The 14,378-nt window shown below is 35.5% G+C and overlaps 1 protein-coding gene across 1 annotated transcript in view; it reads right to left on the bottom strand.

Annotated features, from left to right (window-relative positions):
• Window positions 1–14,378, bottom strand: part of DSG4 (desmoglein 4) — a 33,104-nt gene that overhangs the window by 8,192 nt on the left and 10,534 nt on the right. Inside the window, exons 6-11 of the mRNA XM_045065768.1 lie at window positions 13,112–13,278; window positions 12,711–12,845; window positions 11,438–11,623; window positions 5,650–5,921; window positions 4,240–4,379; window positions 1,631–1,858 (exon numbers count right to left, since the gene is read on the bottom strand). Of these exons, the coding sequence (XP_044921703.1) occupies window positions 1,631–1,858; window positions 4,240–4,379; window positions 5,650–5,921; window positions 11,438–11,623; window positions 12,711–12,845; window positions 13,112–13,278 (1,128 nt within the window). The remainder of the gene's footprint in view (window positions 1–1,630; window positions 1,859–4,239; window positions 4,380–5,649; window positions 5,922–11,437; window positions 11,624–12,710; window positions 12,846–13,111; window positions 13,279–14,378) is intronic.

Below are 14,378 nucleotides of genomic sequence, written 5' to 3'. Positions count from 1 at the left end.
AAGGAAGAGAGGAAAGAGAAAATAAATGGAAATTCCTTGGGGTAACCCTTCTTAAAATACCCAAGACTCCCCTAGGGCCTTATTTGTCTCATGTTCCCTTAGTCATAGGGTACCCTATACTTACTTTTTAAAATAATATTTGTAATGAATTGTTTAATACTTCTTCCTGCTGAATCATTATTTCTTTGAAGGAGGCTAGGACCCTGCTGCTTGTTTTCTAGAGCAATAACATTTCACATGTTTCATGCACTCAATAAATATTTGTCCAATGAATGAAAAATATCGAGCAGAAAGGAAATATTAGAAGTCTTCTATTTAGGATTATGGTTTGCAAATAGCCTCCTTAAGACTGTTGTTTATCTTAAAAAAAAAAGAAGACTGTTGTTTCTCTCTTATTCAGAGGTGCTGTTCTGTCACTTAAATTTAGATGATTTCAATAGCTATTATTTTCCTAATTCTTTGTGCTACCACTGCCTATTGATTTGCATGGAAATTATTGCTTAAAACAGAGGTCGAAATTTATTTGTTAACCCAAAGAAGATTTAGAAAGGATTAAATTTATACCTAAATCACGAGTGTTAATTGATTAACCCATAACATGCACTAATTATAAATATTATCATTTATTAATTTCACTTACTTATATGATAAGTCAACTGTGTCTACCAAAATGTAACCTGTGCACAAGGCAAGAATTGAATAATGTGCAATTCCACAGCACATAGGTTAAAGTTTATGCTGTTCTTTAACACCAACATCTAAATAGAACTCCAGGAATATTGTCTCTGATGCAATTATATTTTTTATTGGCAAATCTATAATATGATCTGAATACCTTTATGATCCTCCACATTGAACCTTTTTAAAAAATGTTTTTACTCATAATATTTAGGATCTTAATGAGGAAAATGTGTTTAACAGTTGTTATTTAAGAATGACATATTGAGCTTTATAGGAAGGATGAATTCAAAGTTGTCTTAATTTTAATGGGGTTACTTTAGTGCTTAGCTTTTTAAAATATTAAAGTGGTTTTGTGGAAAAGAGCCAAAAAGTTTTCTTATGAAAACAAGTTGCCTAATTTCCTCTTTTGACTAAGTCCTTAAGGGTGGTATTTTTTTTCTGGCATCATTTTAGGGTTTCTCCATTCTATGAATGGAGAATCTTAGTGGCTTCTGAGACCTGAGAAATATTTCCTCTCACCTTGGGCTCTGAGGTCGGACCCCCATCCTATCACCCCCTAAAAATCTTTTATTGTTGCCTCAAGTGAAGGAAGTTAGAGAGCTATTGTGACCCAACTGAGGTCCTCTTATAGTATTTCATTTTCTATTATCTATTTGACACCTCAGGAGGTAGAACCCAATTATATAAAATGTGATGTTGTCTGAAATTTACTCTCAGTACCCCCAGGCATTTTTTTTTTTTAACATAGCAACAGTTACCACAAACACATGTACTACTTGGACATCTTTACTATTTAAATACTTTGGTTATGTGTTTCTTTGTATTATTATGAATGTGGTCAAGAATCATAGAAACAGAGATAGAAAGTATTACTACCTATCTTGCCTAATTATTTAGTCATTGTGTTTGTTTTTGGTCTTAAAGATGAGCAAGTTTGCATTCCACTTACCATTTACTGGTTCCATATCCCACATGTCAGCGGTCCCCGGTGGCTGATCAACAACACAGAAGGTATAGGGAGACCCATAAGAATGATCACCAACGTCTCTTGCAGAGATAAGTGTTGATGGAGAGGCAATACATATGTAATGACTTTCAGCTAAAACAACTGGACAGTAATCAGTGACATCAGGAACTTCGATACATATGGTTCCTGTGGCCGTTCTCCTAGAGCCATCTGAAACAGCAGAGCATCGTGGGTGTTGAGGTAAACAGTGTGAGGGAGAAAATTCTTTCTCATAACTCCACAATAATGCCACAGCATAGAGGAATAGCATGAATGACTTCTTCGGGGGTGGCTGATGGGTTCCTGCTTATTTCAATGACGTGAAACCACTCTTTGCTTACTACCTTCCAGCCACACTTTTTCTTTTTTAGTTCTTAGAAGAAGTTTCTTCCTAATCCAGAACTCTCGGGTGTTATATTCATTCTTCCCAAAGTGTTATTCATCTGTTTCATTCAGCCAACTCCTGCACATCCCAAGATACCATAGCTCTCTGTTTCTACCTTGTCCCCCTGAACCAGACTCCCAGTCCAGCCTATAGCCTTCCATTCAAGATGCTTATTGAGTTCTGTGTTTGTAGGAAAATAATCACAATTGAAATGCAATAATTGTTTATATATTTTTTCTTTCTCTTTTCCTGTTTATTTTAATGATATCCCTTAGATGCCATTTCTCTTTGCAATGGCACTTCTGAAAACAAATATAAATCTGTTAAAATTTTTTCCTAACCTACTTGAAACAAATTTTGGGTTAATATAGTTTATTAGAAGAAATAGGAATCTGAGCTTTTAGTTCACTTTTCCATCTGGTTAGCTTGTGCCTGTGCAGATACTCTGCTTAGGTATCTAAATAATAGGTCTTGTTTTTTGTTTTCTGTTGTAATTTTGATAGTTTTTTCCTCCTTCTTTATTCACTCGATGACTAATTTTTATTCTAGTTTTTAAAGATATTTACATATGACCAATATGCAAACATAGGCCATGATCAACATGGTTAGAATCCATTATAGGAATAAGTGTTCTAGAATGCTGATAATAAATCAGACTGTAATATTTCAATAACTGATCCAGTGTTGAAAGTGGTGCTCACGGGATGAAGAGCAGAATGTATAGACTATAATTACTTCGGTATTATCTTGTTTGTGTGTGTGTGTGTGTGTGTGTGTGTGTGCGCGTGCACGTGTCTGTTTTTTTTCTTTTTCCAGTGCCCCTTTATCTTTGTCTTTGGCCACTGTATAGCTCAGATATAAACAATACAAACCTATAGTATTTATCTTCTATTATATATATATTTGCAAGACCTGTTTTCTCTCTTCTTTCCTGGCTCTTGACTTTATTTCTGTTTTGTTCTGTGGTAACTGGTTTCCTAGGCACTGTTCGGAGAATGATTAACTATTGATAAGTAAGTTTTCTGTTGCAGTCACCAAGAACGTTTAATAGATTTCCCCACAAGAAGCCACTCATTTAAAAGTTCAGTGTATCTGCACTTATGACTTAATTTCACTCTTATATGGGGAATAATCTTCTGCTTTAACATCCTACTTTAACATCCTACTTGGGACAACATGTCCATTTAAGCTGCACTTACACAGGCTTTTCATTGTAGCTCAGTTTTAGTGGTACTAAAATAACTATACTCTTGGGGCACCTGGGAAGCTGAGTTGGTTAAGCATCTGACTCTTGGTTTCTGCTCAGGTTATGATCAGGTCCTGCTCAGGTTCTGCTCAGGTTCTGCGATGGAGCCCAAGCTGGGACTCCATGTTCAGTATGGAGTCTGCTTGTCCCTCTCCCTCTGCTCTTCCTCTCCACTCCCATCCCTGCTCATGCATGTGTGTGTGTGCGTGTGTGTGTGTGCACAATCTCTCTCTCTCATAAATACATAAAAAATCTTTTGAAAAATCCTTAAAATAACTGTACTCTTTGGGACACTGCTGTTCCTCTTGGTCATCCCCAAATGAGCTTTGTGTACACCTTGTTGCACTTACTTTATGTAAACATTCCTAATATACTCTGAAAGTTGGATTAAACATCTCAAGAAATGAGGCCATAAACAGAAATTGAATTTTACTTTTAGACTTAAACTTTTATGCTTTATGCTGTAAGTCACATACAGTTCATTTTTGGAAATAGGTAAAATAAATTATGATTTAAATATAAATTATGGTTATGAGTGTACTGGGTTCAGTACTTTTATTTTTTAAGATTTTTATTTATTTATTTGACAGAGAGAGAGAGAGCAAGAGAGCAAACAGAAGCAGGGCAAGTGGGAGAAGGAGAAGCAGGCTCTCCACTGAGCAGGGAGCCCAATGCAGGGCTCTATCCCAGGACCCTGGGACCATGACCTGAGCCCAAGGCAGGTGCTTAATGACTGAACCACCCATGCGCCTCGAGTTCAGTTCTTAATCTAAGGTACTTAGAACTCTCTAGAAGCCTTGCAGACAGACACACTAAATGATATATTTTACTTGAGTCAATCTAATATCAACATTAGAATTACATTTATATTTAGTGGAATAATAATAATTTTTTTTAAATATTGAGAAGAAATTTTCTTACCGTCTATAGCGAGGATTTCTGCTGTGTATATCCCATTGGTAATATATTTTGACTTCTTATCAAATTCCCTAGAAAATTGTATCTCACCAGTCCTTGAGTCTACTTTTAACCAGCTGCCTGCATCATGTCCTATGATATACCTGTTTTTAAATAAATAAGTTCATCGTTAGCTCTTACAAAAGTTAATTTTAGGTCACATACAATGTGTTAAACATAAATATGGTGTTTGTGCGTTTTACGGTGATGATTGCCTTGGTTTATATATATCTCAATAAAATTTTAGTGTTAAACTTATTAATACACGGGTTCACAACAGGGTTTTAAAATTTCATGATTCTTACTTTTCTAGTTCTTACTATAATTGTTAGTACAATGTATGAGTCTTTTTCAGGTTTATTTATTATAGCATTATATACTGAGGGAATATCCTTTACTCATTTTCACATGTGATATGCTTCATTTTTCTTAAATGCATTAATACATTTTAAGGTGCATTAGCTTTAGAGTATCTCACTCTTGGCCTATTAGGGGTTGTGGTATATATAATATAATATAATATAATATAATATGTATAATATAATAATATAATGGATTAAAATTGCTTGATCTTAGTGGATGAAGATCCTTTTCTTCTATCCCATATTGATAGACTTCATAATTTTTGTTGTCTGTAAATTTTTTAGTCTATCAAGTAATCAAAACTATTAACGTCAAAGTAATTTACAAATCAATAGACTGTTCATTCCAAAAATATTAGGAGGAGGAGAAGAGAGATAAGGAAGAGACATAGAGAATACTTATATATTTCACTAGAATCATTTTATTGAGTATCTTTTAATACAATGTAATTCATGTATAATCTGTGTACTAGTGCCCTGGAATGCCTACCTATTTCTCCAGTCCTGACTTTCTTTATACCAGTCAAATTTCTGAAACACGTATATTTCAGCTTTTCTTATTATATATTTTTTTCCTCTTAAATCAAGCTGGGGTTTGAGATTAGCCCCAGCTTCATTGGATGAGACAGGTTTCAAGGAAACAAGCAGTGATTCATCTTTTATTATGTCTCATAGTTTACGGCATAAATCAGCCTGGGGCCAGGGTGGTAACAACTGGCCACAAAAGATTAGAGATACTTCTAGACTCTCTTAGCAGCCCTTTGACCTCATAGTTTCTTCCTGACACAATTACCTTTCTAACCAGTTGGAGGCCATATTGCCCTTAAATACTATTAAAATCTTGGGAAAATGTCAGTGCTACCAAAGTGTTCTAAAGCAAGCAAATGAACAAGAGAAGCAAAGCCAAACTCAAAAACTACTTCAACCCACACAGTCTAGCACATTCTGTGTGAGTTAACACTGGACAAAACCCCATTTTATCACTTTGACATGAGCACAGTTTTTGTGGTACCTGACATTTGTGGCAGGGTTTCCTGTGTCCAAATCTGTAGCCGTATAGGTGCCAAGCACATAATTCAATAAGGAATTCCCTCTTATTCCTTCTCGTATACTGAAGGTCCTAGAATTTGGATGAAATGTGGGTCCTTCTCTCACATTAACAACCTGAATTCTTACAGGCGTTGAGTGCATTTGGAATCGAGAGGCAACTGAGTGGTGAAATTCAGCTTGGTTTTTCACTCCAATACCAAGATGAATATTAGGCGTTTGTTCGTAATCCAGCATCTGAAATCATAGAAAGTAAAAAAATTCCGAAAGGGCAAAAGGACTCTCTTTTGTTAGAGTAAGTAGCTGTGATAAGAAAGCAGCACATGAAAGTGAAGTCCAGGAGCTATGTAATTCAGATTTTGAATGGATAAAACTTTACCAATTATTGCATCAGATATTTCAGATATGTTATTCCCTTTATGTCTTGGCATAATCAGGTATGTAGGTTATTTAGGCCTGTGACTTAAGTTGGACTATCTATTAGAGTTCTAAACTTCTTATATAAAGACCCTGAAGTCAAGAACGATCTCTTTCCAAATGAGAAAAATAAAAAACTTAGCATGAAATAAAAAGGGTTTACAACTGGTGAATGAATAAATAGGACCCAGGTTTTCTTTGTAGAATCCACATCTGAGAATCTCTTGAATTCAGCAGAATAAAAGAGCCAATATATATGATGTAAATGAACGTGTAATTTTAAAAAAAATGATGCAAACAACTTCTAAAGGAAAATTCACGATTATTAAATGCAGCCTAAACTATAATTTCATTGTGCTGGGTCTGGGAGACAAGAAGGTTTCTTCACAGGGCACATTCAAATAGGTAAGTACCTTTCCCAGAGAAAGGCTACCTTTGAAACGGGTTCTTTGGATAAAAGGTGAATGGAATCTTTTGATCCAGAATCATTGATGTGGTGACATGAAAAGTCACCACCAACAATTCAGCACAGAGCTGACTGTGAATTGTATATTAAAAAATGGATTTTCGGTTGGAAGAGAGTTCCCTCTTATATAATGAGTGAGAAAGCAGTTGTGAAAAGGGAGTCCTGGACAAAGTCTGTTTAGAAGTGTCCTGGAAGCTAATGTAAGCAACCTTGCATCACGTTTACCGACAACAGAAGTCAAGAGACCACTACCAACAAGCAAGACCCTGAAGTAAACCTCTGTTTCTCAAGGAAATTCTATGACATCATAAATATTTTTTTAGTGAATTTTAGTTAATTCTTCACAAGAGCTAATAAGATAGAAGTATTTATAGAAATTCAGTTGTGCCCTAACATGGGGTCTGCCCGCATGATTTCCTTTGATTTCAGCTCACACCCTTCAGGTTTGAGATTTTGATTCTTTGGAACATCTGTTCTCTCTCTGGTCCACATGATGCCTCACACAGAACCAATTATGAATGCTGCGGTCAAAAATAGATTTTCGATGGGAAGAAACACCTCTTTTATATCTCAGTTTTTATTTTCTAGAATTCCATGCTGTCTTTAAACAAACGAGAGATCTAAGATCCTCTCTTCTGGTAGAGGAATCTCTTGGCAGTCCTTTGCATGTACACATATATGTGCTTTTTGCTTGTCAGAATAGTTCTCTCTCTTTTGAATAGATATGGTGGAAAGTATATTTTGAATAGATATGGTGGAAAGTATATTAATATGTATATAACATTGTGTCAATTATAGACATTCACAGAATATTGTGAATTGGTTGGGAGCTGATCTTCCCTCCAACAGGGAAGATAAAAAGCAGAGGAAAGGCACAGAGCCTCTCATATCCTCTGCAAGTGAGACCTTTTATCAAGAGTTTTGCACTTGTATGCAGAAGTCCGGATTTTGCGAAGAAGAATGAACACAACCATGGGTCTGGTTTTGGAATTAGAATGGAGTGGCTGGAACAACTAGGTTTCTGCAGTTTCAGGCGGGACTGAAGAATACTCACAAAGGATATGCAGATCTGTGTCAGAAAGCATGGAGCAAGTGTTAAGAAATTCTACAAGAGGCTCAGGAAGCGCTCAGGATAAAGGTGACCCCTCCAAAAATCGATTTGGCTTCTGGTGAGTTTTTGCTACGTTAAATTTTAACATCGAAGCTAAGCTGTTAGAATCTCATGTGCAATTTTGTTTGCTTGTTTTTGCTTCAGATCTAAGTTAATGGAACCCTGCGATTTCTCAGGGGGATGCTGGTTCATTTTAGAATTAAGGGAGGAGGTTAGTAGTCTGTCTACAAAACAGGCAGTGCTTCTATGGCAGGGGACTGAGAAAATGGTGTGTGTGAGTATGTATGTTCTGCTTTTCAGAAATTGACATTTTCTGGTGCCAGTGGGTCTGGAAGAGAGTAGCAGGCACACACAGTTGAAAGAGGCTTATAGGGTTGAACAGAGGGAAATGTCTCAAGGCACGAGCTCTTGCTTCTTGCTTGTTTTCCTGGCCCCAGATGCTACCTTGAGGCACATTAAATATGACTTGGGGAAACGAGAGCTCTGCTTGGATCCTGTCTTTGTCATTTGCCACCTGGGTGAACTTAAGACAACTTAGTGTTCCTCTTTGGTTTTGTTTCACTTTCTATAAAACAAGGAATCAGAATATTTTCTTCCCAGAGTTGGGATGATTAGATAACATGTATAAAACCTCTATAAAGTCATATAACTTACTAGCTGGTATTCCGTGACTGCCTGGTAAGACAGAGAACCAATATTTCTTTGTTAGAATTCCAATTAGATAATATTTTGCTTTTCTTTTCAATGGTGAAACGAATGTGTGTATACACACACACATTTATATTGTTTGTTAGTATTTCCATACATATTTATTGATAAATACCTAAAGGGCGTTATTATTGACAGGTTTTGTTTGTTTTTTTGTTTTTTACCTTCTCAAAGATTTTCTTGTTATGCTACAAGTTTCTTGAGAACAAGGAGCTTGTTTCATTCACCTTTATTATCTCTAGCACCTCATGGTTCTCAATATATTTGAGTTGAATTGAATCATTTGTAATATCCTTAGACTAAGAAAAGGGTTATGGAAAGCTCAGTAAAAGCCTGTGACTATGGGGCCAGTTTCCACAAGGTTAAATGGCACCTTGAGAGAAGATGGAGAGAATGCAAGACAACATTAGAGATCTCATTGCATGTGCCAAACTTGGGAAATTACACATATGTTCTCTAAAGAGATAGTCTTCTCTTCAGGCTGGGTCCTGATATACATACTAAGGTTTTACATTTCATTTTAATTAGCCTTTCCATGTTATTTTGATATTCTTAGGCATATTCTTCCTGCTTTCTTTAATAGACTTGAGAAGTTATCATCCAGGGAAGAAAGAGAGACACTGTGTCTGCATAAAATCTAACACTACCTTGACCACTTTTTTATGAAATTGAATTTCCCATAGTTCTCCTTTGTGATGAACTAAGTATGTTTAAAAAAAAATACCTTTTAGCTATCACAGAAAACATATAGTATAAGTTATAGTGCATTGCCTGCATTATAAATATGTTTTCTTTCTCATTTTTATAATTTTAAAAAATTATGAAATATGAAATCAAGCCTGTTGACTCCCATTTGGATGAGAACCCCATCACCCTCCAACTTTTAGTGAGTTTCTACTATCTTCTGGCCACTGGGCCAGGTGCTAAGAGTGGAATATTTAGATTGAGTTGTTTATATAAAAAGTTCTTAACTATGTTTTTTAGTAAGGTTCAGAGGCAGACTAAAAGCAAAGAACATTTGCCTGCTATAAGATAACAATCAAAGTCAATGATTAAGATGGCAAGAAGATGGGTCAAAATTATATGACATGTCTAGATCTTGGTTTTTAACTGAGATGCAAGGTTGAACAAATCCTGATCTCTGGAAACAAACTTGACTAAATATTCAGAATTTGGTGGGATGGTCAGTGACTTCTCTCTCTTCCTTATCTATGTTAGTTTGGCAATGGTTGTTAGTTTTGTTCCCTCATTTCCATTTTTACCACTATTGCCTTAGATCAGGTTCTTAGCATCCCAGGACTTGATTAACATACTATTTTCTTAACTTTAAGCTTCCTGGAGTTGAGCTCATAACGTGACTGCCTTTTTTTTTTTTTTTTTTTTTTTTTATATCCCCAAGTTCTCTTGATCTAGAAGTAGGGATTAGTAAAATTTTGGGGGTAAGAGCAGGTAGTAAATATTTTAGGTCTTTGAAGCCATATACAGTTTTTGTTTTAAACATTCAATTCAGCCATTGGAGGGTAGAAATGGCCATAGAAAATAATGAATATGGCTATGTTTCAATAAAATATTATGAGCAAAATTATGGCAGGTTGTATTTGGCCTGTGGGCTATAGTTTGCCAACCTATGGCCTAAAACAATATTTCTCAAACAGAAAGGCTCTGGCTAGTTCTTAGAGTCCTTGTGCTCGCCTCAGGAATTTTGAAATTGTGTGTGCTCATTTGAATGACAGTCTTAGAAGGTATACATAGATATTTCCCATAATTTTGGTGACCACCTTATAAATTAATAGAGTGCATTATTTCAGTGCTGGTGATTGTGTTTTGTGGTGAAGTAGTAATACTTTAATTGCTCTAGACAATTGCAAAAAGAACAGAGAAAGACTCTATATAGAAACGATGTGTTTCCATTAGATGAAGGCCACATGGCTTTCTGATAACAGTAACTGGGATAAAGAAAAGTAGTAACAGAATAGAATAATTACAGTTCACACTGTGTACCAAATTAAAGGTGTGCATTTTTTAATTAGCATATATTTTCATAACTCTAAGTTCTGTTTATGTTGTTGGTAGTAATTTTGTTTGAGAAAAAATCAATTTCCCTTATTTGTGAAAAAATTAATTTCCCTTATTACATTAACGTTCATTTTAATCTTACTGGTTTGCAGTTTTAGTTTTTCTAATTTGTATTTTTAGATTTTATTGCTGTCCATCATGTAAAAATCATAAAGTAGTTTAAGAAAAATTAATTTATAAGAGAAAGTCAAGGGGCGCCTGGGTGGCTCAGTGGGTTAAAGCCTCTGCCTTCGGCTCAGGTCATGATCCCAGGGTCCTAGGATTGAGCCCCGCATCGGGCTCTCTGCTGAGCAGGGATCCTGCTTCCCCCTCTCTCTCTGCCTACTTGTGATCTCTGTCTGTCAAATAAATAAATAAAATCTTAAAAAAAAAAAAAAAAGAGAGAAAGTCAAATGAGACCGACTCTATCTCAACATCTTTGTTCTTGCATCTCTATTTCCTTCTATGAACACTCTGTTGCAGCCTCAAAGATTTGCTCACGGTACCCTGAACATGCTTTACCTTTCCTCACCTCAGTGAGTTTGCTCATTTTTCACATTAGCAAGCTCAGTTGTAAGGTCTTGGTTAAGCTGTAATCTCTGCATGAAACCTTTTCAGACAAATCCAGCTCAGAAAGATCTCACCTCTTAGTAATTATTTTATATTTTACCATTTGGCCATTAATTATGTTTAACATTATTACATCTATACAACTACTTCTTTGTTTTTAACTCATTATCTAATTTGAGAATGCATGCCTTGTCTTTTCAACTAGATAATGAGCACTATGAAAACAAAACACCTTCCTTATTTCTTCCTGATTTTGGTAATAAAGAGCATGTTGCTGGGCTGTAAGTCTCAGTCTGGCACGGTGAGCTAACTTACAGCACTGGTCCGCATAAGTAGTATTCAAGGTTATAGAGTATTTTTTGGAGGCAGATTCTGTCTGTAAGAGTATTTTAAAACCTTAGAAATATTGCAGATACCATACTCTACCTTGACAACTTTCAAAATGCCCTCATTGGTTTGTGGGTCTGTTTGAATATCAAACCAATTCCCATCATTTCCGGAGAGAATTAAAAATTTTGCCAACCAATTATCGGTGCCTTCTTCATCGAGATCAATTGCTTGTAATCGTATCAGTTCTGAATTTAGACAGTTCTCTTCAATACTTGCTGAATACTGAAATGACATAGATCAATTTTATAATCAATAAAGTTTCGAGAGAAAAGATATTTATTAATACATTAACTGTCATTTAAGATACTAACAATAAATTCCATAAATAATTTGTGAACCATTATTAAATGCCATATATTCTAATCAGAAATATAAGAATAAAATGATTATAAGATAATAAAACTGATTTGTGTGTGTGTGTGTGTTGTCTGTGCAGTCAAAGTCAAACTGGCACTTCGTTCCCTTTTTCTTTCTTTTTTTTTTTTTCATTTTTCTTGCTTATTTTTAAATTTTCCTTAAGTTACTCCTTCCTTTTACTATGAAGGGTCAGAGAGTTGTATTTTAGGCTTTGTGAGCCAGAGAGTTCACGTTGCAACTAGTTATCTCTGCTGCTGTAGGATCAAAGCACCCACAGATAACATAAAAAGGAATGAGTCAAGTTGTGGTCCAATAAAACTTTTTTTTTTTTTTTTCAAACCAAAGTACTGTTGAGTCACATTTGGCCTTGCTATTTTCAGTTTTATGCTTCTTTATGCCAAAAGATGAAGATGAAAGTTGAGAATGTTTGGGACCCTTGTAGAATTAATTCAGCAAATTATCAGGCCTATAAAGACAGATCAATAATGTTACATGATTCCCAGATTTAATTAATAAAATTCCACATTTCTATAACCTGAGAGTATGGAGGAGACACTGCTGCTTTCATAGATGGAAGCTGCAGAGAATAGTGACTCAGAGGTAAACACACACTAGAAAGGTATACTATTTATGTTTAATGAAATTGGGTTGAAATGCACTATCATTTTAGTTTGATGTACGATGTAGTATTTCAATATTTATATACACTGTGAAGTGTGAAATATACAGTGAAATGATCACCATAGTAGGTCTAGTTACCTACTGTCACCATACAAAGTTAATACAGTATTATTAATCATATGAGATCTGTTATTATATGTAAGGAGTTCCAAGGTTCCATAGCAAAGCTAAGTCCATCCCTACATACAATAGAACCAGGCTCACAAACTAGCGGGAAAGCAAATCAATTATTGACACTTAGGAAAAAAGGGTTATAAGAGTAACAACTTACAGAAGTTTTCTCCAAGGTGGGGAAATTATCGTTGACATCTAAAACCTTGATTCTACAGTCGCACTCAGAAGACAGTCCATCTGCTGCTCCGTCTCGATCTGAGCCCCTCACGAGGAGGTTATACATACTGTGTTGCTTAAGATGAAAAAGAATTATAAGACTTAAATCTACTTTTGAATGAAAACCAACACATTATGATGTTGTTCTTCCAATTTCCCTTTATAATTTTATGTAAGACTTTAATATAATCTTTTCTTCTTACAATTTGTGTTGGAAAGTCATGGTTGGATTATTGTTTTCCCTCCTTTACATTACAGGAGGGGCATAAAGAGATCACTTTATCTTTGTCTTTTGAAAATGGAACTCCTTATTTCTTATTATTCATTCATAGAAGGCTTTACCTCTCTGTCAAGGAAACTGGACATCGTGCAGACTTCTCCAGTGTACCTGTTCAGGATGAACATTGGTGCACCTGCTGGCTCCTGAGAGATGATCTTATAGGCTATTTTAGAATTCAGATGATTGTCTTCATCTGCATCTGTGGCACTTAACTTTACAACCAGTGTGTCTAGAAATGAAGACGGAGGTGGAGAATGTTTGGGGCTCTGTTAGAATCAATTGAGCAAATCATCAGGCATAGGAGGAAAGAGTGGTTGGCTTTCCCTTGAATTTTCTTTTGTTTTAGTTCCCTGAGAATGTAGTATCATAACTTCCAGTTACACCTGATTGCAGAAATAATGGTGGCTTGCTTCTATACAATCCTTTATAGATTATAAAGTACTTGCACTCTTTGAGTGATCAAATGTAAATTAACAGCAAACTAATCATTAATGTATGAAAAGTTCCATAACCTTTATCATAAATCTGAAAAGTGATTTTATGATTTTGTTTTTGCTGTGGTCATATGACATCATTTAAAAATGCTTAAATAGTAAAGATTATAGCTTAATTAACTTCATTTTTTTTTTTAGTTTTCTTTATGATGTATTTTGTGTGTGTGTGTGTGTGTATTATATTCCTTTTCAGTGTTCCAGAATTCATTGTTAATTAAATTCAATTTTAAAGTTATTTATTGAGCACCTATATTCTTTATTTTCATTCATCCAGAAAGTAGAAAATTATGTTGGTTGCCGTGGTGGATGCTAGCACTTTACTGATTCATTAAAAACATATAACTGTTGAAAAGAAACTTTGTCCACAGGAATAGAAAGCTCTTAATTATTCACAGGGACAAAGAACATGCATCTTAGGTTGTCCTGAAGAACATCAGCCCACAGGACAGATTTTTCCAGAGCTGGCTGGTCCCTGATGGTTTTCTCCTTCCTAACCCAGCTGCAATGTGGAAAACCATAACGCAGAGAACCAGGGACCCTTTCAGTAGACAAGGTCAGTTTTCACAGAATTATAGCTTATGAAAATATGCCTTGGCCTGGTAGTTCACTCTCCTTGCATGAGGGAGTGTTAACAAGACTGCTAACCAGCACCCCAGTGGACGCAAACATGGACTTGGGTGTGGGTTTAGATGTGGGTTTCACCTTTTCTCCCTTCCTCAGGTTGTGCTGGGGTATCTTAGTGAGGAAATGATGATGGGCTGTGAACCCTCTCTCTGTTTGGCCTTTCTTGGGCGAAACCTTTATTTTACTACTGCATGGCTTCTCATCCTATGTT

This window comes from Mustela putorius, unplaced genomic scaffold (assembly GCF_011764305.1).
Source record: "Mustela putorius furo isolate JIRA1106 unplaced genomic scaffold, ASM1176430v1.1 tig00003858_pilon_pilon_pilon, whole genome shotgun sequence".
In the NCBI taxonomy this organism is placed as follows: Eukaryota; Metazoa; Chordata; class Mammalia; order Carnivora; family Mustelidae; genus Mustela; species Mustela putorius.
Note: the sequence above shows the minus strand (reverse complement) of the source record. Positions and strands in the feature narration are given on the sequence as shown.